The sequence below is a fragment of the Triturus cristatus genome, chromosome 1_1, assembly GCF_964204655.1.
Source record: "Triturus cristatus chromosome 1_1, aTriCri1.1, whole genome shotgun sequence".
NCBI lineage: Eukaryota > Metazoa > Chordata > Amphibia > Caudata > Salamandridae > Triturus > Triturus cristatus.
The window spans coordinates 98,503,692-98,528,217 of NC_140579.1; the positions used below are offsets into that span (position 1 = coordinate 98,503,692).

General features: G+C 47.0%; 1 protein-coding gene across 1 annotated transcript in view; it reads left to right on the top strand.

Moving 5' to 3' along the window:
• Nucleotides 1–24,526, top strand: part of LOC146869613 (E3 ubiquitin-protein ligase TRIM39-like) — a 120,873-nt gene that overhangs the window by 88,824 nt on the left and 7,523 nt on the right. Inside the window, exon 5 of the mRNA XM_085608644.1 lies at nucleotides 6,623–6,675. Within this exon, the coding sequence (XP_085464770.1) occupies nucleotides 6,623–6,675 (53 nt within the window). The remainder of the gene's footprint in view (nucleotides 1–6,622; nucleotides 6,676–24,526) is intronic.

Genomic DNA, 24,526 nt, shown 5'->3' on the forward strand with positions numbered 1-24,526 from the left:
AAACTTAGGTTTTGGTCTTAAGTTTAACTGAGACTAAAACTGAGACAAAAGTCTAACTTTACCATTCGTAAATGCTCTTTGTGAATACCGAAAGTCCTAACGTTAGACTTTTGTCTCCGTTAAACTTAGGTTTTTGTCTTCAGTTTAACTGAGACTAAAACTGAGACAAAAGTCTCACTTTACCATTCGTAAATGCTCTTTGTGAATACCGAAAGTCGTAAAGTAAGACGTTTGTCTCAGTTTACCTTTGTGAATCGGGCCTAAAGTGTCCAGCAAATCCCAATGAATGTATAAGTCAACGCTGATATGTTTGAGTCAACCCTAATTCAAAAAGGCTCAAGATCAGTAATTTGGAAACCATGAAGGTTTATTAAAATATTAAAGTGCAATACTGAAGGTAAAACAATAGATGGTCTCAATTGCGTAATATATGAGTCATTGGGAATAAACAGTATGAACAAAATAAAAAAAAAGGTCCACGTCCAGAATATGCAGCAAATCAATAGAATATCAGGCAGCATCCCTAGCGGCTCGGGAGAGAGTCTAAAATATCTCTCTGGCTCACCCGCAAACACGCATCCTTATATAACAAAATGAACCATAATGGCAACTTAAATCGTGCAGTTAGCATAGGGTGCGCCAATGTACTGCATATTGTCCAATCAGAATACAAATGTGATGTGTCATTCAATGCCACCATCCAAGCACTATCTCTCTAAGATGATAATAATTAGCTCTACTTTGCCCTGAAGTCATCGGACGGTTTAGCACAAACCTGGCTACGTAACCAATATCAGCTATAGAAATGGATAGGACTACAGTGAGTGAGCAGGAAGAGGCAGTGAAAAGCAACAATTCAACTAAAAAGCAGCGTATCCACATAAAGCATCAGGGTACATTTTGCTTTGAGCAGTGTCACTGAGACATAAAAACATGGCTATTTCCCAATCCAAGATGGAGTCAGAGCCTAATTGAGGCCTAATTCGCCTATGTCAAGAAAACACAGTTCTGTACTTCACTGCATTGTCATTTCAAATGAGTAATGCTAATTGCGAGTCGGGTTGATGTGGCGTTCATAACGGGTGAATTTGTTAATATGGACGAGATCTTGTTCACATGAATGAATGTATTATTTGTCATATCTGCATAGATTTTTTCCTAATTCCTAATTAACAGTGGGATACCTTAGTAAGTTTGCATCCGGTATTTCCTTCAAACTCTGAGTTACGATGATCTCAGGATTCCTAATCTAGTTTCTGGTTTGAAACCCAACCTCCTCTTTAGCCCATGTCGTAATCTCTGTCTTCCCCTTATTGATTAGATATCCTGACAGACTCCCAGAATCTCTGGCATGCGTCTCATGCTGTGGAACAGAGAGCTCTGATTTCGATGTATACAGAACTCTGTCATCAGCATGCAGTGCTATTCTGGTTGGTAACCCTGAAGCTTCAAAGGGAAGCATGGTCTAATCCTGCCGAATCATCTGGGAAAAGGGCTCAATATATACACGGAACAGAATTGGATATCTGAAATGAAGCAGGAAGTTCGCCATCCAAAATCTTAGCTGCCGGCACCTTATATAGCATTTGCACAACTTCAGTAACATTGCTGCTGTAACCATAATCTTGCAATACCTCCCAAAGATAGAACCAATTAACCCTAGCAAATGCTTTAGCAGCATCAATTCTTGTGATTGTCAACAGGAGATTAGAGGCCTCGGCCATATCATTCGCACCGATGTCATTGGGTTAATTCATACAACTTCCATCCAGCCACAAACCCCTTATGATCAAAATGGATCAACTTTTGAAGGTCATCTGACAAACTCTTAGCCAAAATTCCTGGAATCATTTTGTAATCACAGTTCAACTAAGATAGAGGTCTGTAGGAATCCACTAACCTGGCGTCTTTACCCGGCTTAAGGATCATAACTACAGGTGCCTCATATTAGGAAGGTGGAATTTAACAGACTTCCAGAGAGATCTCATTAAAATAAGATACCCAGAAAGAGAACAAAACGTTACATTTTTTTATAGAATTCAGTTGTGATCCCACCTGGGCCTGCTGCTTTCCCTTTACTGGGCCCCCTCACCTGTTCCCTTATCTCTCCCTGTGTGAACCTGCCTGGGCCTGCTGCTTTCCCTTTACTGAGCCTCCTAACCTGTTCCATTATCCCCCCCTCTGTGATCCCCTCTGAGCTTGCTTCTTTCCTTTTACTGAGCCTCCAAACCTGTTCCGTTGTCTCTCTCTCTGTGATCCCACCTGCGCCTGCTAATGTTGATGTCTCTCAGGTTACGAGACAGTTGATTGATTTTATGTGTTTGGCCCTGTCTGCCCATGACCTTTTCCAGGATGCAGAAGGATATTTGGTGATGACCAGTCACAGGGTAAAATGTCATCAAGTTGAATGATGTTGTCTTTAGCTATGATAAGGTCGATATATAGAGGTAGAAATAAAGTGCCAGATTCACAAAGATAAACTGAGATGAAAGCCTAACTTTACACGTTTTGGTATTCACAAAGGGCATTTACACAAAGTAAAGTTAGACTTTTCTCTCAGTTAAACTTAAGTTTTGGTCTTAAGTTTAACTGAGACCAAAACTTAGACAGAAGTCTAACATTACTACTCTTAAATGCCCGTTGCGAATACCGAAAGTCGTAAAGTTAGACTTTCGTCTCAGTTAAACTTAAGTTTTGGTCTTCAGTTTAACTGAGACTAAAACGGAGACGGAAGTCTAACTTTACTTTTCGTAAATGCTCTTTGTGAATACCGAAAGTCGTAAGTTTAACTGAGACTAAAACTGAGACAAAAGTCTAACTTTACCATTCGTAAATGCTCTTTGTGAATACCGAAAGTCCTAAAGTTAGACTTTTGTCTCCGTTAAACTTAGGTTTTGGTCTTAAGTTTAACTGAGACTAAAACTGAGACAAAAGTCTAACTTTACCATTCGTAAATGCTCTTTGTGAATACCGAGAGTCCTAAAGTTAGACTTTTGTCTCAGTTAAACTTAGGTTTTGGTCTTAAGTTTAACTGAGACTAAAACTGAGACAAAAGTCTAACTTTACCATTCGTAAATGCTCTTTGTGAATACCGAAAGTCCTAACGTTAGACTTTTGTCTCCGTTAAACTTAGGTTTTGGTCTTAAGTTTAACTGAGACTAAAACTGAGACTAAAGTCTAACTTTGCTATTCGTAAATGCTCTTTGTGATTACCGAAAGTCGTAAAGTAAGACGTTTGTCTCAGTTTACCTTTGTGAATCGGGCCCAAAGTGTCCGGCAAATCCCAATGAATGTATAAGTCAACGCTGATATGTTTGAGTCAACCCTAATTCAAAAAGGCTCAAGATCAGTAATTTGGAAACCATGAAGGTTTATTAAAATATTAAAGTGCAATACTGAAGGTAAAACAATAGATGGTCTCAATTGCGTAAAATATGAGTCATTGGGAATAAACAGTATGAACAAAATTAAAAAAAAGGTCCACGTCCAGAATATGCAGCAAATCAATAGAATATCAGGCAGCATCCCTAGCGGCTCGGGAGAGAGTCTAAAATATCTCTCTGGCTCACCCGCAAACACGCATCCTTTTATAACAAAATGAACCATAATGGCAACTTAAATCGTGCAGTTAGCATAGGGTGCGCCAATGTACTGCATATTGTCCAATCAGAATACAAATGTGATGTGTCATTCAATGCCACCATCCAAGCACTATCTCTCTAAGATGATAATAATTAGCTCTACTTTGCCCTGAAGTCATCGGACGGTTTAGCACAAACCTGGCTACGTAACCAATATCAGCTATAGAAATGGATAGGACTACAGTGAGTGAGCAGGAAGAGGCAGTGAAAAGCAACAATTCAACTAAAAAGCAGCGTATCCACATAAAGCATCAGGGTACATTTTGCTTTGAGCAGTGTCACTGAGACATAAAAACATGGCTATTTCCCAATCCAAGATGGAGTCAGAGCCTAATTGAGGCCTAATTCGCCTTTGTCAAGAAAACACAGTTCTGTACTTCACTGCATTGTCATTTCAAATGAGTAATGCTAATTGCGAGTCGGGTTGATGTGGCGTTCATAACGGGTGAATTTGTTAATATGGGCGAGATCTTGTTCACATGAATGAATGTATTATTTGTCATATCAGCATCGATTTTTTCCTAATTAACAGTGGGATACCTTAGTTAAGTTTGCATCCGGTATTTCCTTCAAACTCTGAGTTACGATGATCTCAGGATTCCTAATCTGGTTTCTGGTTTGAAACCCAACCTCCTCTTTAGCCCATGTCATAATCTCTGTCTTCTCCTTATTGATTAGATATCCTGACAGACTCCCAGAATCTCTGGCATGCGTCTCAAGCTGTGGAACAGAGAGCTCTGATTTCGATGTATACAGAACTCTGTCATCAGCATGCAGTGCTATTCTGGTTGGTAACCCTGAAGCTTCAAAGGGAAGAATGGTCTAATCCTGCCGAATTATCTGGGAAAAGGGCTCAATATATACACGGAACAGAATTGGATATCTGAAATGAAGCAGGAAGTTCGCCATCCAAAATCTTAGCTGCCGGCACCTTATATAGCATTTGCACAACTTCAGTAACATTGCTGCTGAAACCATAATCTTGCAATACCTCCCAAAGATAGAACCAATTAACCCTAGCAAATGCTTTAGCGGCATCAATTCTTGTGATTGTCAACAGGAGATTAGAGGCCTCGGCCATATCATTAGCACCGATGTCATTGGGTTAATTCATACAACTTCCATCCAGGCACAAACCCCTTATGATCAAAATGGATCAACTTTTGAAGGTCATCTGACAAACTCTTAGCCAAAATTCCTGGAATCATTTTGTAATCACAGTTCAACTAAGATAGAGGTCTGTAGGAATCCACTAACCTGGCGTCTTTACCCGGCTTAAGGATCATAACTACAGGTGCCTCATATTAGGAAAGTGGAATTTAACAGCCTTCCAGAGAGATCTCATTAAAATAAGATACCCAGAAAGAGAACAAAACGTTACATTTTTTTATAGAATTCAGTTGTGATCTTACCTGGGCCTGCTGCTTTCCCTTTACTGGGCCCCCTCACCTGTTCCCTTATCTCTCCCTGTGTGAACCTGCCTGGGCCTGCTGCTTTCCCTTTACTGAGCCTCCTAACCTGTTCCCTTATCCCCCCCTCTGTGATCCCCTCTGAGCTTGCTTCTTTCCTTTTACTGAGCCTCCAAACCTGTTCCGTTGTCTCTCTCTCTGTGATCCCACCTGCGCCTGCTGCTTTCCCTTTACTGAGCCTCCAAACCTGTTCCCTTATCTCTCCCTCTGTGATCCCCTCTGGGCTTGCTTATTTCCCTTTACTGAGCCTCCAAACCTGTTTCCTTATCTCTCCCTCTGTGATCCCGTCTGGGCCTGCTGCTTTCCCTTTACTGAGCCTCCTAACCTGTTTCCGTATCTCTCCCTCTGTGATCCCGTCTGGGCCTGCTGCTTTCCCTTTACTGAGCCTCCTAACCTGTTCCCTTATCTCTCCCTCTGTGATCCCGTCTGGGCCCGCTGCTGCTTTCCCTTTACTGAGCCTCCTAACCTGTTCCCTTATCTCTCCCTCTGTGATCCCGTCTGGGCCTGCTGCTTTCCCTTTACTGAGCCTCCTAACCTGTTCCCTTATCTCTCCCTCTGTGATCCCTGGGCCTGCTGCTTTCCCTTTACTGAGCCTCCTAACCTGTTCCCTTATCTCTCCCTCTGTGATCCCGCCTGGACCTGCTGCTTTCCCTTTACTGAGCCTCCTAACCTGTTCCCTTATCTCTCCCTCTGTGATCCCTGGGCCTGCTGATTTCCCTTTACTGAGCCTCCTAACCTGTTCCCTTATCTCTCCCTCTGTGATCCTGTCTGGGCCCGCTGCTGCTTTCCCTTTACTGAGCCTCCTAACCTGTTCCCTTATCTCTCCCTCTGTGATCCCGTCTGGGCCTGCTGCTTTCCCTTTACTGAGCCTCCTAACCTGTTCCCTTATCTCTCCCTCCGTGATCCTTCCGATACGGCCTAAAATCTGCTGTTCCATACGACGTGAGCGTTTTTGTTTTGCGACCAGTTTTTCATTACTAAGCGGTCTGGGTTCATATCTTCCTTATATATCCCACTAAGGCTCTTCAATATCTTAGCTGTAGAGAATGGTGACAAGGTTTACACTGGCAGGGATTGGATGTGACAATGTTGTGTTGTGGGCGCTGTCGGGAATTCACGTGGACCTCAGGTAGGAAGGTATTTATTAAGTGTATACACGAGACCCCACCAGGAGCTGATGTAACCTGTTACTCAACCCCCCTCTCACTGAGCAACTGCCGCTCTTAGAAGACCCACGCTGAAGCACTTCATAGCATCACATAAAACACGCTGGTCTCACTGAGCCATCTGCCATAGAACACCCACATCCTGTCATAAGATGTTAAAGGTACTTTTGGATATCGTTAGAGCTTTGACTGTTGTGTATGAACAGTAACTCACACTGGTCTCTAGTCCGCAGGCGTTGCTCTTAATACTGAATCTTATTTCAAATACAGGTCTTGTGTGATGTTCATCCTTTGTTCCTGTAGCTGTCATTGCTCTTTAATACAAAGATGATGTTTGTTATTACAGATGTAATAATGTGAAGATTCAGAGCCCAGAGGTGGTGGTGAAGAGTTATAAAGGTAAATATCATTGTGATGATTAGCTCTGAATATTACTGTTCATGAAAATGATATGGTGTGGTGTGGTATGCTATGGTAAGGTGTGGTATGGTATGGTGTGGTGTGGTAAGAAATGCTATGGTAAGGTGTGGTGTGGTGTGCTATGGTATGGTGTGGTATGGTGTGCTATGGTATGGTATGGTGTGGTATGCTATGGTAAGGTGTGGTGTGCTATGGTATGGTGTGCGATGGTATGGTATGCTATGGTAAGGTGTGGTGTGCTATGGTATGGTGTGGTGTGGTATGCTATGGTATGGTGTGGTATGCTATGGTAAGGTGTGGTGTGCTATGGTATGGTGTGGTATTGTGTGCTATGGTATGCTATGGTAAGGTGTGGTGTGCTATGGTATGGTGTGGTGGGCTATGGTATGGTGTGGTAGAATGTATGACGTGACAATGCTTACATTTACAACGCATGCCTTTACAACCCAGTTTTTACATCGCAACATCTTTTACAACACATTCTTTTACATTACATGCAATTACATCGCATTTTCAGAAACTACCTTTACAACACATAACATTACATCACATTATACCTTTACAATGCATACCATTACATCGCATTTAAGGTAAGTGTTGGATAAAATAGGGGTAATAATTACCATTCTAACTCCAGTCAGTGCAACAGTTGGGTAAGTGTTGGATAGTGTAAGGGCACTATGCGGTGTAACGGTATGCATTGTAATGACTTGCGATGTAATGCCTGCGTTGTAGTGACATGCGTTGTAATGCCTGCGTTGTAGTGGCATGCGATGTAATGGCTGCGTTTTAATGACATGTGATGTAAAGGATGTTGCGATGTAATGACTGCCATGTAAAGGTAGTGCGATGTAATGACTGCCATGTAAAGGTAGTGCGATGTAATGACTGCGTTGTAAAGGAGGTTTCCCAGTGTGTTATTGTATACTATGGTATGGTGGGCTTTGGTATGGTGTGGTGTGGTATGCTATGGTATGGTGTGGTATGCTACAAAATGGTATGGTATGTCTGGTATGTTATGGGATGTTATGGTGGGATGGGGTTGGATCGGATGGGATGGTATGGACTGGAATGGTATGGAATGTTATGATGGTATGTATGGTGTGTTACGATGGTATGTATAATGTGGTGTACTATAGGGTGAAATTATGGTATAATATGGGATGGTTTGGTATGGTGGTAATGGATGGAATGGGATGGCGGTATGGTATGGTATTGTATGGCATTTAGTGGTAACGTGCACTCACGTCAGGGTACAGTTACTTGATTTGTCTCTAAACTGTCTTTTCTAGATTTTTCTAGATTTCTACTTATCTCTATTCTGTATACATGCTGCTGCGTTTCCTTTCTTTAAATCATTCTTCCCCTTGGACATTCATGCTATGTGTATCGGAAATTCAGATGCGGTAATTTCACACCTCACATTTATTTATTTATTTATGGGTTTTATATAGTGCCTGAATCACCCCCAAAGGGGTATCTCTGCGCTTCGGACCTTGCTGTTGGACAGGCTGACGAGCATTATCAGAACAGAGCAGTTAAGAAGCTTTCTAAATCGGAGTAAGTCAGGACATCGTCTCAGGTGAATGGGAAGCTGGTTCCAATAAAGGGGAGCAAGGTAGGAAAAGGATTTCCCACCTAACCTTGATTTCCTGATCCGTGGGACCAAGAGAAGCGATTTGGTTCCTGACCGGAGGGTCCTAGAAGGGACATAATGATTACGTTTCTCGGCGATGTAGAGGGGCCATTGTTATACAAGGCCTTGTGGACGGTGCAGCAGTATTGAATTTAACCCGCTTGCGCACTGGATGCCAATGAAGCTGTTGAAGGAGAGGAAGGGAGGCAGTTTTCGGGGGGGCATTCGAGACAAGGCGCGCTGCGGTGTTCTAAACCACCTGCAATCTGCTCAGTGAGGGATGTATGTCGTTACAACGCACACTTTTACAACGCATGCACTTACAACGCATTTTTTACAACGCAACATCCACTACAACGCATTCCACTACAACGCAGGACACTACTACGCATTTTTAAAAACTACCTTTACAACGCATTCCATTACATCGCATACTACCTTTACAACGCATACCATTACAACGCATAATATTACATTGCATTTAAGGTAATTATTGGATAGTATAGGGGTAAAAATTACTATTCTTACTCCAGGGGGTGCAACAGTAGGGTAATTGTTGGATAATATAGGGGTAAAATTTACTATTCTTACTCCAGGGGGTGCAACAGTAGGGTAAGTGTTGGATAGTATAGGGGTAAAAATTACTATTCTTACTCCAGGGGGTGCAACAGTAGGGTAAGTGTTGGATAATATAGGGGTAAACATTACTATTCTAACTCCAGGGGGTGCAATAGTAGGGCAAGTGTTGGATAGTATAGGGGTAAAAATTACTATTCTAACTCCAGGGGGTGCAACAGTAGGGTAAGTGTTGGATAGTATAGGGGTACAAATTACTATTCTTACTCCAGGGGGTGCAACAGTAGGGCAAGTGTTGGATAGTATAGGGGTAAAAATTACTATTCTAACTCCAGGGGGTGCAACAGTAGGGTAAGTGTTGGATAGTATAGGGGTAAAAATTACTATTCTAACTCCAGGGGGTGCAACAGTAGGGTAAGTGTTGGATAGTATAGGGGTAAAAATTACTATTCTAACTCCAGGGGGTGCAACAGTAGGGTAAGTGTTGGATAGTATAGGGGTAAAAATTACTATTCTAACTCCAGGGGGTGCAACAGTAGGGCAAGTGTTGGATAGTATAAGGGTAAAAATTACTATTCTACCTCCAGGGGGTGCAACAGTAGGGTAAGTGTTGGATAGTATAGGGGTAAAAATTACTATTCTAACTCCAGGGTTGCAACAGTAGGGTAAGTGTTGGATAGTGTAGAGGTTTTAATGTAATATTATGCGTTGTAATGGTATGCGTTGTAAAGGTAGTATGCGATGTAATGGAATGCGTTGTAAAGGTAGTTTTTAAAAATGCGTTGTAGTGTCCTGCGTTGTAATGGAATGCGTTGTAGTGGATGTTGCGTTGTAAAAAATGCGTTGTAAGTGTAGTGCGTTGTAAAAGTTGCGTTGTAAAGGTTGTATACCTCAGTGAGGACTCATTGGCCGAGACCAGGAAAGCGTTGCAGTAGTCTAAGCGGCTTACTACCATTTTCTGAATGAGGGATTTGCGAGTGGAATCTGGGAGGAAAAGAAAAACTTGCCGTAACAAACCCAGCACGTAGAAGCAGGAGCCAGCAGTATAAGCGGCATGCTCCTTCATGGTCAAGGCCCGGTCTAGGCGAATGCCCAGGTTTTTAACAAGGGCCTGAGGGGCGGGGGGGTGCCAAGGGCTACTGGCCACCAGTCTGGTGTCCACAGCAAAGATGCCTCTCTGCAAAGCAAAATCTCCGTCTTCCCTGAACAAAGGGGTTGGATTTATTAAATGAGAAGAGGAGTGGAGTGTCGTCAGCAATGCATATGAAATCGGCATACAGCCACAGGTCCTGAGGAGGTTGGCCAAGGGAGCAACATAGATGTTGAATAAGGTGGGGTTTAAACATGAGCCCTGGGGAACTTCCTTGGTCAGTTCCATCGTCTTTGACCGAAAAGGGCCTAAATTGATGGTCTGAGAACGGGAGGGCAGAAAGCTCGTCATCCACTAAAGAGCAGGTCCTGAGTCCAATCTCCTGAGCAAGATCTGGTGGGAGACAGTGTCGAACGATGATACTGTTATGATACTGCTAGGCTTGACAACTGCGAGTAACTCAGTTACTGCAGTGTTCTGGGACTATTGAATGGAAAATTACCTCAGAATTTGGTGTTTACCACATAACACATTGGGGTATATTCTCAAGAACGTGTAATAACCATCGCAAATTTAGCTTAACGCAACTTTGCATATCGCAGTCCATCGCGAGAAAACACCGTCTTAGCGTCCAATATTTATTTATTTATGAAGCTTGTAAAGCGCACAGCTACCTCCGGCGGAGGTGTCCCGGCGCTAAGATTACAGAATTGTCCCCAAGAAGAGTAACCAGAGTCATATCCCACAAAGGGACTAGGAAAATGCGAGAGTCTGACAATACCAGGCCCTAACGCTTAGAGAACAACCAGGTCTTAAGTTTGCGTCGAAAAGCTTGCTCAGATTCGCAAAACCTGAGATCAAGGGGAAGGTTGTTCCAGAGCTTTGCGGCAGTGACGGTGAAAGATCTGCCGCCACTCCGAGAAAGCTTGAATCTTGGTACCATCAGAAGACGAAGGTTGTTGGATCTTAGATGCCTAACTGAAACAGAGATTTTGAGACGCTTTCTCAAATAAAGCGGGCCAATTCCATGAATAGCCCGAAATGTCAGGGTCAGGATTTTGAAATCGATGCGACGTGAAATGGGAAGCCAGTGAAGGTCTTCTCGGTAGGCTCTGACTGAAGTACGGGCAGGGATATTACCAATGAGCCGGGCTGCCGCGTTTTGGACTATTTGCAGGCGGTCGATAAGGTATAGAGGGGCACCTGCATAAAGACTGTTAGCATAGTCCAAATGGGTGGTGATAAGAGCCTGGACCACAGTTTTGCGTGAAGATTGAGGAAGGAAGGGGAAGATTTTCCTGATCATACGTAATTTAGAGAAACAGGCCCCTACCACTTTGTTGACTTGTACACTTCCAGACAAAGAGTTGTCAAAAGTGTACCCAAGGTTATGAGCTGCCTGAACGGGGGTGGGAGGAGGATTCAAGATGGTAGGCCACCAAAGGAAAGCAGGGGGGGGGGATTTCTTGCTGAAAAAAAGAACCTCAGTTTTGTCGGTGTTAAGGGCAAGATGATTAGCTGACATCCAGGTGCAGATGTTGCCAAGGCAGTTTCTAAAGTTGGAAAAGAGGGAGTCAGAATGGTCTCGAAAGGAGAAAATAAGCTGAGTATCGTCAGCATAGGAGACCACCCTGACACCCCAGGACTCAACTACCTTGGCCAGAGGAGCCACATAAGCATTGAAGAGTAGAGGGCTCAAAGCGGAGCCCTGGGGCACTCCGCACAAGAGGGGTTTGTCCTCGGATTCAAAAGGGTGCATCAAAACCCTTTGAGAACGAGTAGACAAAAAAGAAGTAATCCAGGCCAGCACTGTCCCACCCACCCCTAGCTGTTGTAAGCGGGTGGTAAGTATTTTATGGGAAACAGTATCAAAAGCAGCGGATAGGTCGAGGAGGACCAACATGGCCTCCTCGCCCCTATCCACTGATTCCCTGATGATTTCTGAGACTTCAAGCAGCGCTGTCTCAGTGCTGTAGCCGGTTCTAAAGCCGGACTGGGAGTCGTGTAGTAGCTGGTTTGACTCAAGGTATAGTGCCAACTGTTTCTGTACCACCTTCTCCAGAATCTTGGCAGGTTTAGGCAGAAGCGAAATGGGTCGATAGTTGCTAAAAAGAAAAGGATCAGCACCGGGTTTTTTCAGTATGGGGACAATCCTGGCCTGTTTCCAAACTAAGGGAAATAGGCCACGCGACAGAGAGGCATTCCAGATGGAAAGAAACGGGTTCACTAGAATGGGGGCGAGAGTGCTCATAACTTTGGCCGGGACTGGGTCTAGGGGGGAACCAGACTTGACGTTGTGCAGCAAGACTAACGCAGGGTCTGGAGTTAGCTCGCAAAAAGAATTGAAAGAGCAGGAGAGGGGGCAAGAGCGATCTTCAGAGTGGTCAGGAGTTGTCGCTGCAAAGGAGGAAGAAAGTTTAACTATCTTCTCTTGGAAGAAATCAGACAATCCATTGCAGAGATCTTGAGTGGGGGTACAGAGGGATTTTGAAGCAGTGGGGTTTACGAAATCTTTCACAATGGAGAAGAGGGTTTTAGAGGAATTCTGCGCCTGTTGAATAAGATTGGAAAAGTAAGCTCTCATAGAAGAGCGTTTAAGTTTATGGAAATGATTTAGGGCAGATTTGTAAGCCGATTTGGCTAAAGGATCATAGTTTACTCTCCATTTGCGTTCCAGCTGCTTACACTTGCTCTTTTCCACCCGCAGCAGAGGGGAAAACCAAGGGGCAGAAGGGCGAGATCTGAAGGAAGTAAGAGGAGCAAGAGGGGAAACAGAGTCAAGCGCATCGGAGAGAGACGAATTAAATCTCAAAGTTTCAGAATTAAGGTCATTTAAATGGTTAAAACGAAAACGGAGATGAGCTTCCACAGAGTCACAAGTAACTTTGGCCCATTTACGTCCTTTAACTCGATTAAGGGGGATAGTGGGAGGAGGGGTGGGAGCCAAGAACGAAAAAGGAATGAGAAAGTGATCGGTCCAAATCAAAGGAGTGGGGGGGAGGGTGGAGAGGGTAGGAAGATTAGAAAAAATGAGGTCAAGTGTGTGGCCAGCTATATGAGTCGAGTCTGTCACAAATTGGGACAGGGTGAGTCCTTGTAGAGTTTCTAACAAAGAGGAGGCTAGAGTACAGAAAGGATTATCAATATGTAAATTAAAATCTCCTAAAACAGTAAAATGGGAGTGTTTAAGAGAAAAATCAGCGATAGAATGCATCAAGGTAGTAAGAGAGGAAGAGGTAACGGCAGGGGGGTTATAAACCAAAATGCCAGCACAGATGGTCCTGGCAGTGTCCAAGATTGTAAAGTAAGCGGCTTCAATGAGACCTAGATTGGGAATTTTAGTGAGATTTAATTTGAAATGGGATTTAGCAATAATCGCAAGACCCCCACCGGTCTTAGAATTGTCTCGATTAATGCCAGTAAAACAATAACCAGGGGGAGTAGCTAGAGTGATATCCGGTTTAGAAGAGTCTTTTATCCATGTTTCCGTAAGAAACAATAAATCCCATTTGTGGGTATCAAGAGATAACCAGATGTCATGGGCGTGGGCTGGAAGAGATCTACAATTAACTAATGCGGCTTTTATGGTGGTGGGAGGCTGAACATTAACAATTGGGGAAAGTAGCGGCGCTTTAGATACCACAGGAAGAGAGAAGTTGCAGTGAGGGCAGGAATATGCAGTAGATTCCAGGCTACAGGTATTACAGCCGCAAGCGAGGGCGCAAGTGGCAGGACGGAGGTGAAGCAGTTGATCTGAGGACCAGCGGATTTTAGGGGCGGGTGGAACAGGGGTACTGGCGCTAGGCGCGGGTCCGGCGCGGACGGGCGCAGACGGGCTTGCCTTAGGCGCGCCTTCGGCGCGCCATCGGCGCGCCCGCCCGCTGCGCGGACGGGAAAGCCCTTTCCTTTTATCCATAACTTACTGTGGGGTGGGAGGAGGGTGGGAGGCGTCCAGGAGCTGGAGCGCTACCCTGCCTCCCCCCAAGATGGCGGTTCCATTTTACCCAGCCGGCGAGAGCGCTGTGCTCGGCTGCAACCGGAGGAGGAAAGAAGATCGGGACCCCTGTGACGCCTAGATCGCGTCAAAACATGCAGGCGGTCAGTGTCTGATATTTAAGATACAGCAGTTTAAAATATGTACAATGGTTAAAAAAGCCGGTAAGCGTAACTGTACGAGGTCGTCAAGTCACCACACAAAGTATAGGCTTACAAATTCACACACTCTCACACAGGAAGTAAGTTACTAACAAATTTAGCACAGAGAAATGCCCCCGGCTTCCGCCTCAGGGGAAAACAAGTAATCTGAATAAGAGTGTCACCGGGATTCTTTCTTTATGTAGTGAGGGAGGGCGGGAGGCGTCCAGGAGCTGGAGCGCTACCCTGCTTCCCCCCAAGATGGCGGTTCCGTTTTACCCAGCCGGCGAGAGCGCTGTGCTCGGCTGCAACCGGAGGAGGAAAGAAGATCGGGACCCCTGTGACGCCTAGATCGCGTCAAAACATGCAGGCGGTCAGTGTCTGATATTTAAGATACAGCAGTTTAAAATATGTACAATGGTTAAAAAAGCCGGTAAGCGTAACTGTACGAGGTCGTCAAGTCACCACACAAAGTATAGGCTTACAAATTCACACACTCTCACACAGGAAGTAAGTTACTAACAAATTTAGCACAGAGAAATGCCCCCGGCTTCCGCCTCAGGGGAAAACAAGTAATCCAACCCAGAGGCACCATGCGATAGCAGCATGATAACGTGCCAAATGAGAACGTAAAAACCAATGCGACAAACAAAGCGCGATACCAAAATCAGCGAAAACCAGCGACAGGCCTGCAATTCCCATGCGTCATGTGGAAAAATGCACTATAAAAGCAAAAAATAAACCACCAAAACCTATTCAAACTGCGTAGCACCATGGATGCACCCGGACCGAGTGCAGAGGACAAGCCGAACCCCACAAGTCCTGTAGGAAGGTGGAATCTGACTATATGGTTGCCCCCACTTTTTTCCTGGTGTTTTGCTGGTTTATGACTTAGTTGGACTGGGATCCTGCTATTCAGGGCCCCAGTCTAGCAGCTTTCTCTGTAAAATGGTTTCCATGTACATTAGGTACATATCTAATTGGATTCTGGAGTGCCTTATAAGCCCCTGGTATATGGTATACTATGTACCTAGGGCATAGGTACCACAGAGGCCTACCAGGGGCTGCAGCATGTATTATGCCACCCCTGGGAAGCACTCCAAAATGGCACCACAGGTCTGCTACTGCAGCCTGGGTAAGGGTGTTCTTACACCCCTTACAGTGGTAGAGGCTACCTATATCACTACCATTACCTACACATATAAAACCTATAAGTAACTCCTATGGCAGGCCTTAACACTCCTGAAGGCAGAGTGCTTGGTTTTTATGTGAGAGAGTGCCCCTGCATGAGCAGAACCCCTCTGCAGCGTTCGGAGTACCTCCTCTGATTCTGTTTGTGGTGCAGCCTGACCATATGCTCTTAAGTGCATTATATCCTCGCGGTAAATGCTAACTTTGGAATGGCTGCATCAAAACATGTCGTGTTTGGTGTCAAACGCTTTGGAATACTACCCCCCCCCCCCGCCAGTCCTGGCGGCGGGGGGAGCATTCCACCCTACTAGAGGGAGAGACATGTTCACACTGGCTTCACCCGGTTAAATCCTTTGAAAGCCCTGGCATCACAAAATGGATGCCACAGCCACAGACACGGGTCTGGCCTCCTGCTGCTGAGGGAAACTCCGGCAGGGGAGGCCTGGACAATAGGTTTCCTGTCACAGGGAGGTGTAACCACTTCCCCAGACAGGCAGATGTGTATTGGGGCAGGGTGGGTGCATTCAGAGAATGCTTTTGAGACACTGCCTGGGGCACACAAGGTGTCCCTGTGCATAGCCCGGTTCAAACTGGTTGCAGGGGCACTCAGCCCCTGCTCTGGCGTGAAACTGGACAAAGGAGAAGGGGTGTAACCACCCCCACCCCAGGCCCACCCATAGGTGGAGCCTTAGAGTTAGTCCATCCCCTAACCTTAGTATAAGTATAGGAATCCAGTCCCTAGGACTTTAGATTACCCTGGACGAACCTCTGAAACATATATCCTGGACCTTCGACTTTCTATCACGACTAGAAGATGGAAGAAATCTCCCTTTGGGTTAAGGAGTGACTCCCCTGCTTGGCAGGCACCAAAGAAGCAACTGACCGGTCTGCATTATTGAAGCTCCCGCCGGACGCCGAAGTCTCTGCATCCCCAGAGGTGGATTTCCAGACATCCCCCAGGCTACCCTGAGTCCACAGCAAAGCTGAGGCCCGCGGGTAACGTGGAACCGTGACCCCTGGACACCGTGAACTTTTGCAGCAACAACACCTTCCTGGTCATCCTCAAAGTTGTGCTTTGGGCTCCGAGTAGCCCCAGCCTTGAGCACCTCCTGCACCGAAGATTGTTGACCTCCACTCCACGAGTGACCCGTGGGCCAGCTTCCAGTGCGACCGCTCGAGGCTCCTTCGCAACCACTAGCCCGTTGGCTAGCAGGTCCCCACGAAGGCAACTCCATTTCTGCTGAGGCTTTTCTGGTTGCTCCAGACTTGCTCTTACTTACCCTCGCTGGGTGAGTCCATCAGACCTTGCTGGTCTGCACCGCAGTCCTTTCTCTGATTTCCTGTGACTTGCCGTTGCCAAGGCTTGTTGGGTCCTTTCTGATTGGCGACACTGCAACACTCGACAGACTTCATGGAACAGCTCGAATCCGGCTCGTGGACTTCATTGACGCCTCCTGGACCTCGTGGCTGAAGAGTCAAGATACCCATCAACTCACCTGAAGCACCCGACATCTGTGGGCATTGGTCCATCCTGCCCTAGGTCACTGGCAAGTGACCCAGACTCTGTCCCCTCTGCTTTCAGGTTCCTTACATCCTAGATCCAGGCTTCGATCTCTCCGGACACTTCTCCTCTTCACGGCAGCAGCAGTTCTTTGCAGGCTTCCATTGAAATCGACGATGCGACCTGACCCCAAAAGACACCTATGCACCCGGCTTCCCTGGGTGAGGTAACGTGAGTACTCCGGTACATTCGTGGGTGCTATCCCTAGAACTTCCTAAGTCCAAGAGGGTTTGGTCCTGACTCGATTAGAAGTGTCCCTAATCTTTAAAATTCCAACCGCGACATTCCCCATTGAAAGTAATAGGAACCCGCGGTTGTGTTTCCACACTGCATAGAGTTCCCGTGGGTCGTCTGTGTTCCTACCTTGGGTGGTTCCTTGGGGTCCCAGCGATTCTAGAGGCAATAGGCCTAGTGCCTATTCCAGTCGTGGTTCTTATACCACTTTTTTAGAATAAGGTTTGGTACGCCCCTACGGCTCAAACGTGTATTTGTGCTTTTACTGATGCTTAATCACTTGTAACTTTAGTACTTAAAACTCAAGTCTCATAAAGAGACTAGAGGTGTGTGTTTAACCTTAAATACATATATTTTGAATATATACCTTGTGTGGTTGTCTTTTCATTTGATCATTCAAGAGATTATAGACTGGTAAAACAAGCTGCTTTACATTCCTTCAAGACTTAGCCTGAAGGCTGCTCTCCATAGCTACCACTAGGATAGCTTTCATATAAGGTTGTCTTTAACCAATCACCATAAGGGGTTGTTTGGACTGATACAAGGTGCCCACTAGAACTAGTGGCCAGCATATATCAGGCCACCTTCTCACAAGTCCCACGGACGAACAGCCATCAACCCCGTGTTCGGGGAAGGGCAAGGAGAAGGAGAAGAGGAAGAGGAAGACTGGGTTCAGTGCTCACGACTGGATCATCCTCAAAGAGGTGATAGAACACCAGCAACGACTGTTCGTCACCTCCACTGCGGTACTGGCAACCCAAACGGAAATAAGGCAGTCCATCGTCACCAACGTCAATGCAGTCGGAGTGTCGAGGAGGTCAATGGAGGAGGTCAAGAGGCGCTGGCATGAAGTGCACAGCCAAACCAAGGAGAAGCTCACCACCAACAGGAAGGCAGCAACGGCGACTGGAGGGGGGCCTCCTGCACTACAGGAGGAGCTGGGTGAGCTGGAGCACATGGTGGCCACAGTCATCAGTGTGGAGACGGTTGCAGGAGTTGGGGGCCTGGACACAGCTCAAAAAGACCTGACCCAACAGCAACAGGGTGAGTAACCACCAGGGATGGGGACGGGAGGAGATGGGCACAATGGCACACATGCACAATTATGTGTAGCACACTGCACACCCACAATGACTGTGGAACATGTCCCTGATACCCTTGGCACACTGCAGCACACATAGGAACACCAAGTAGGCCCCCGTCCACTATGTGCACGTATTGGCCTCCTCCAAATAACCAAGGACACAACCCAGCCATGCACATGTGATGAATCCAGAAAAGCAGTGGCTGTGTGAGCCACACTGACTATGCAAGTGACACTGCATGACCAATAGCATGGCTGCAGCCAATATACATGACATGGTGCACGATTCGACATGGAGGTGGCCCAGTGCGGATCACATCCGTAAAGGAGCAGGTCACACTCTGACTTATCCACGTGCACCCAAAACCCATGCCTTCCAATACACGCAGCAGACGAACAATGCACAAGACCAAAAAATCTGTCCAAGAGCACATATGACCCAAGTCGCAAACATTTCCGTCCCCGAAAAGCACACAATTCAAAGGCACACCGCCTCAAAGGGATAAGGGTACAAGAATTCCGAGCTGAAGGGGAAATTCCCCATAATGCATCACACACACATAGCAATCACAGAACAATGTGGTTTAAAGTGCAACACCTACACCACAGGACAGAGGACACAACAGGTTCCGCTTGTGCGTAGAAACTGGCCACTCACATCTGACATTGACTGACATTGTGAGATGATAATGTACGGGTACTACCACACATCCGTCATGTAGTCGAAAATCCCACTATCTGCCATCAAATAGCCAGCTCCACCAAAACAGTCACAATGTGCCTTGTCATGCAGTCTGTATGTAAACATCTGCAAAGCGTCAACATACATGGAACATACTGTTAACCTGCATCTCCCCTTAACATTGCAGAGAGACAATCAACACTTACTACAGAGCAGACCACAAACCCCATCATTGATGATGTAGATGACAACCTGCACATATGTCAAGAAACAGTCCAACGGATAATGGAGAGCCTCCGCAGCCCACCCCCAGGAGCAGGGCAGGCCAGCTGCCTCGAGGTGACCCCACCACCTGCACACACCACACAGCAGGAAAAACACACAACCACGGCTGTCTCCCAGGACCCCCACGTACAATACATGAAATTTCAACGCTGTGTGTTGGGTTGCCAGGTGGAGTTGGCAGATCAGCTGCGGGTGGGTTTCGAGCTTGTGGGAGCCAAACTCAAGGCCATATATGGGTGTCCCATATATGGCCCATCAGGGACCACGTACAGCCCCTTACGGACACCCCCTGTCCGCACCATGCCCACCGATAACCCTTGACTGACCTCGCTGGGGCCATTACTCGGATACAGGAACTGTCCAGTCAGACAGGCACCAGCGATGATAGCACAGAGTTGGCACAGATGCAGAGGACAATGGAGACCATGGAGCAGATGCAGGCTGGAAGTATGGCTGCCACGGCTGAACACCAGCGAGATGTAGCTGGGATCTTCCATGCCCTGCAGTTCATCATCCTGCCATTGCTGCCACTGAGCCAGTCCCAGATAACTGCTGCGGGAACTTTGACACACACATCTCCAACCCGTGATGTGTCAGTGACACACAGTGATGCAGCCCCATCACCTTTGCACCCTATTGTGTCAGTGGCACACAGTGATGCAGCCCCATCACCTTCGCACCCTATTGTGTCAGTGGCACCCAGTGATGAAGCCCCTTCACCTTCGCACCCTGATGTGTCAGTAGCACCCAGTTATGCAGCCATTACACCACCACACACACCGGACACAGAAGAAGTATCAGAGGAGTAAGATGTGGATGGTAATTACTGTGTGAGGAAGGAGGTAGTAGCATCCATCACCGCCAGATGGCCTGTTCCTGCCTGGTTCAGCCCTATGCATCATGCCCTGGGACAACACCTCCCACTGTCCCCCGGAATACTCTGGGACATCCACCCGGACCCGGACATGGACTGCCACATCTTCACTGCTTGACAATTACACAGCAATCCTGCTGCGGACTGCACTCTCCCTCTTCCCAATCACTGTGCAATCCCCAAAGGACTCTGGTTGGCCCACCACTGGGCTTCCATGTTATGTGGGCTTGGATGGCCATGTACAGCCCCAGCTCCATCAATCACCAGAATGTGAATAAAACATTCTAAGTCACACAGATGTGTCTTCACTATGTACAATCACGCATGGAAGTATGGCTGGATGTAGGGACAATGTTTGCACATGAAGATACACCCTGGTAACTGACATCTATGCACATGTTTATCCCTGAGACACATGGCCAATTGGATGACTGTGAGGTGAGTACTAACTGTGTCCCCATTGCACATTAACAGCAATCTCACAACCCCCCAACGTAGGCACGCGTCCATGTATTGAATAGGGATGTATGTAGGAATGACTAAATCGGTAGCAGGCCAGGAGTGGTGTCCTACATCACGTGACAACAGAACTTCATGTCGCATACCTACTCACACACATCTGTGTGGACACATTCTGTTATGATTTATGACATTGCTCCACATGGTCAGAGGTTGGACACCATACTCACATTGCTGAAGACACGTAAGTGCACAGGTCTGCCAGCAACTATCCCAAGACAATGTCTGGCTCACAGAGGTGGAGCTGTCAAAAGGGACCCACCCCCATTGTACATGCGTCAGTCAGACCCTCCCTGCGTAGGGACGATGCTCATTGTGGCACACGAGTGGTCAATCTAATCAACACTCATCACAGTTAGACACCAGTGAAGTTGCGTAGACTTTTTTGGCATGTGCGTGTCAGTGCGGACAAATCAACAGCCACAACATGCAGGGACATGCTTAAGACACTTACACGCAGCATGGGAACCTTTCGAGGTGCAGGAAATGGAGAGGCAGAGCTGAACACCAATCATTACGGATGGCAGTGGTCTCAGCCCACCTTGCCTTGCTGGACGAGTGATGTGTTGTTTGGCGTCTGCCCATTGCCCCGTGTGAGTGGCACGACATACAGCCCATGGGGTCTGCATAGTCTCTGCCACTGGACTGCGCCGACTGTCTGCTCTGCTGACAGTGATCAGGTGAAAGGGTCTGACAAGGTCACATGTCGTGCTACATTGCCATGTGTGTGCTCTCCCCCCAGCAGTGTGTTTAAATTGGTAACGTTGTCAAACGACGCTGTGCTGCTCCGACCATGGAACTGCATCACCTTGCACAAGGTGTGTGTACACAAGCGTAGTTCCACGCACATGCATTCAGAGTCCAGACGAAGGCAGACATGTCCTCTGTTGTGGTGGGATATGTGAGCATTGTCCACGATGCAACAAGGTTTTGGGATCTGTGCTCTGGGTGACAATCCGATGTGGCTGCAGGAACGTAGTTACGCGTCCATGAATGCCATCGCAGCCTCATGTGCAATGTGTTCCAATAGTACGTCGTTGTCGGGTTCAAGGAACACCAGGGTGAGCCAATCCATTAACTGGCCCTGGCAGATGTGCTTAGTCCACGCCGTTTCCCCAATCCGCAACACAGCCCAATAGGGGAACGCCTCGATGTGGTCACTGCACACGAGCAGTTGTGCAATCTCCCATGCACAAGTGCCAGCACATACGCCAAAGATCAGCGCATCCCATGCATGGCTATCCCGGTGACACTCCTGTTTGTGGGCCAACAGGGGGCGCACTGTCAGGTCACAATCCAATTCAGCTACCGTTGCGTTGGATAGGCAGACCTCCGTGGGCCACTCGAATGTGCATGATCGACAGTGGAACCAGGGCTGGAGGCAGGTGACGGAGGCAAGACGGAAACTCAGACGGAAACTGATTCGCAACACTGCCATTGGCAGGGATCCCAACAGATGCAGCATTCGTGCATGGTACAGTTCCACGTGACAGGGGTTGTGCATGTGCCCGGGAGTGCCTGCCATTGCGTTTGTTGGGCTCGTGGCAACGGCAGTCCTCAGACCGGTGGAAGTTCGGTGGACGATATGCCACAGCTCTGGGCAATGAGTCGTATGTGTGTGGGACGTTTGGACATATGGGTAGTTTTTAACCTATGTGTTAAGGGCATCCCTTGCAGGTGTGGGTTGTGCAAGGACAAGTGTGTGTGGGGTGTGGGCACGTTGGTGTTTCATTATTCGTGGTGTGGGAGTCGTCGGAGGCTGGCATGGTATCTTACGCAGTGTGTACCAGCCACATTCAAGACCAAGGTTGGGGGTTCGGTTGGCCTTCAGCCTTGTGTGTTGAGACAAAGGGGCTTTCATTCCTGATATGAATCTGACTACTGCTTGTATGTCTTGAATGTGATGTGGACTTCGCACTGACTTTGATGCCAGGCCTGTGATTTGGGGTGCACAGATTTTGAGACACACGCAGCTGTTGGCTTGTTTGCATGAGCCAAGGGCCCGATTGGCCTTGCGCTCCTTGTTCAGTCTTTCTCTTTCTCTCTCTTTCTTTCTCTCTCTCTCTCTCTCTCTTTCTCTCTCTCCCTGTCCTGTGATGAGTGCCTGACACACCTTCATATCTTGGATATTGTCTTGCAGGCTGTGAGTCACAGATTGTCCAGGGATACCCCGCCATGACTCTTCAAAATAGTTGTTCGGTGACAATTTTGGAAGTGACGTTTAGTTTGGTCTTTCAATGGTGGATGTATGAATCAGGATTTCAGTGCTCACATGTATGTTGATTGTTGCAAATGTGTGACATCAGGCGGGTGCTTTTGTTCATGTTTTCGTGCCGTCGATGTGCAGTGTATTGGTCAGGGGGAGCTGGGGGGTATCCGGGGTGAGTCCCGGGGGGGCGAGGGGGGTGGTCCTGGGGGTGGTCCTGGGGGTGGTGGCGGTGGGTGTTGTGGCCCTCTTGGGTGTCCGGCACGCATGTTCCGTGGCTCCATGGCATCTTTGTTCTTCAGGTGTGGCTCTGGGCTGGGCTCCCTTTTCTGGTGGAGGTTGTAGTCTGACTTTGCACCAGGTCGTAGCAGGTGTTAGTTTCCTGGTGCTAACATGTCTTATCGCATGTTTTGTGATCTTATCGCAGATCTGGCTGGTCGTTGAGAATGTTGCGGTGTGGTGTTGTTGCGGCTTTGTGCACGGGAACGCCTACTCTGCATCTCATTAGCGATAGTTGCCAGGGTCATCTGTGGCAATGTTTTTTGAGGATGCTATTGCCGGAAAACTGGTGATATCGGCTGTTTGCACCAGCTTGTGAATGGGGCGGTAAATTTATCACGACTTTCGCTGCGATGAAGTGCTGATAACTCGGCGATAGCTCCTTGAGAATATGCACCTCTGTTTTCCAGAATTTTAGCACCAACAGGGACCAAGCGCATGCATCTACACTGAGCTAGTGCATGCACCTGCACTTACCCAATGCATGCATCTACACTGACCTAGCTCATGCACCTACTCTGGCCTAGTGCATAAACCTACACTGACCTAGTGCATACATCTACACTAACCTAGTGCATGCACCTGCACTTACCTAGCACATGCACCTACACTGACCTAGCACATTGACGTACACTGACCTAGAGCATGCACCTACACTGACCTAGAGCATGCACCTACACTAACCTAGTGCACTCACCTACACTGACCCACCGCATGCACCTACACTGACCTAACACATGTACCTACACTGATGTAACTGATGTGGTAATACTGCATGTGACAACCCTGTATGTGGTAATACTGCACGTGGTTATGCTGCACATGGCAATACTGCATGTGGAAATACTGCATGTGTTAATCCTGTACGTGGTAATACTGCATGTGGTAATCCTGCATGTGGTAATTCTACATGTGGTTATGCTGCATGTGGTAACACTGCATGTGGTAATCCTGCATGTGGCTAAACTGCATGTGGTAATCCTGCATGTGGTAATACTGCATGTGGCTGAACTGCATGTGGTTATGCTGCATGTGGTAATACTGCACGTGGTTATGCTGTACTGCATGTGGTAATACTGCATGTGGTTATGCTGTACTGCATGTGGTAATACTGCACGTGGTTATGTTGGATGTGGCTAAACTGCATGTGGTAATACTGTATGTGGTTATGTTGGATGTGGCTAAACTGCATGTGGCAATCCTGCATGTGGTAATCCTGCATGTGGTAATCCTGCATGTGGTAATCCTGCATGTGGCTATACTGTATGTGGTAATACTATATGTGGTAATACTGCATGTGGTAATACTGCATGTGGTAATACTGCATGTGGTAATACTGCATGTGGCAATACTACATGTGGTTATGCTGCATGTGGTAATACTGCATGTGGCAATCCTGCATGTGGCTAAACTGCATGTGGTAATGCTGCATGTGGTAATACTCCATGTGGTAATACTGCATGAGGTAATACTGCATGT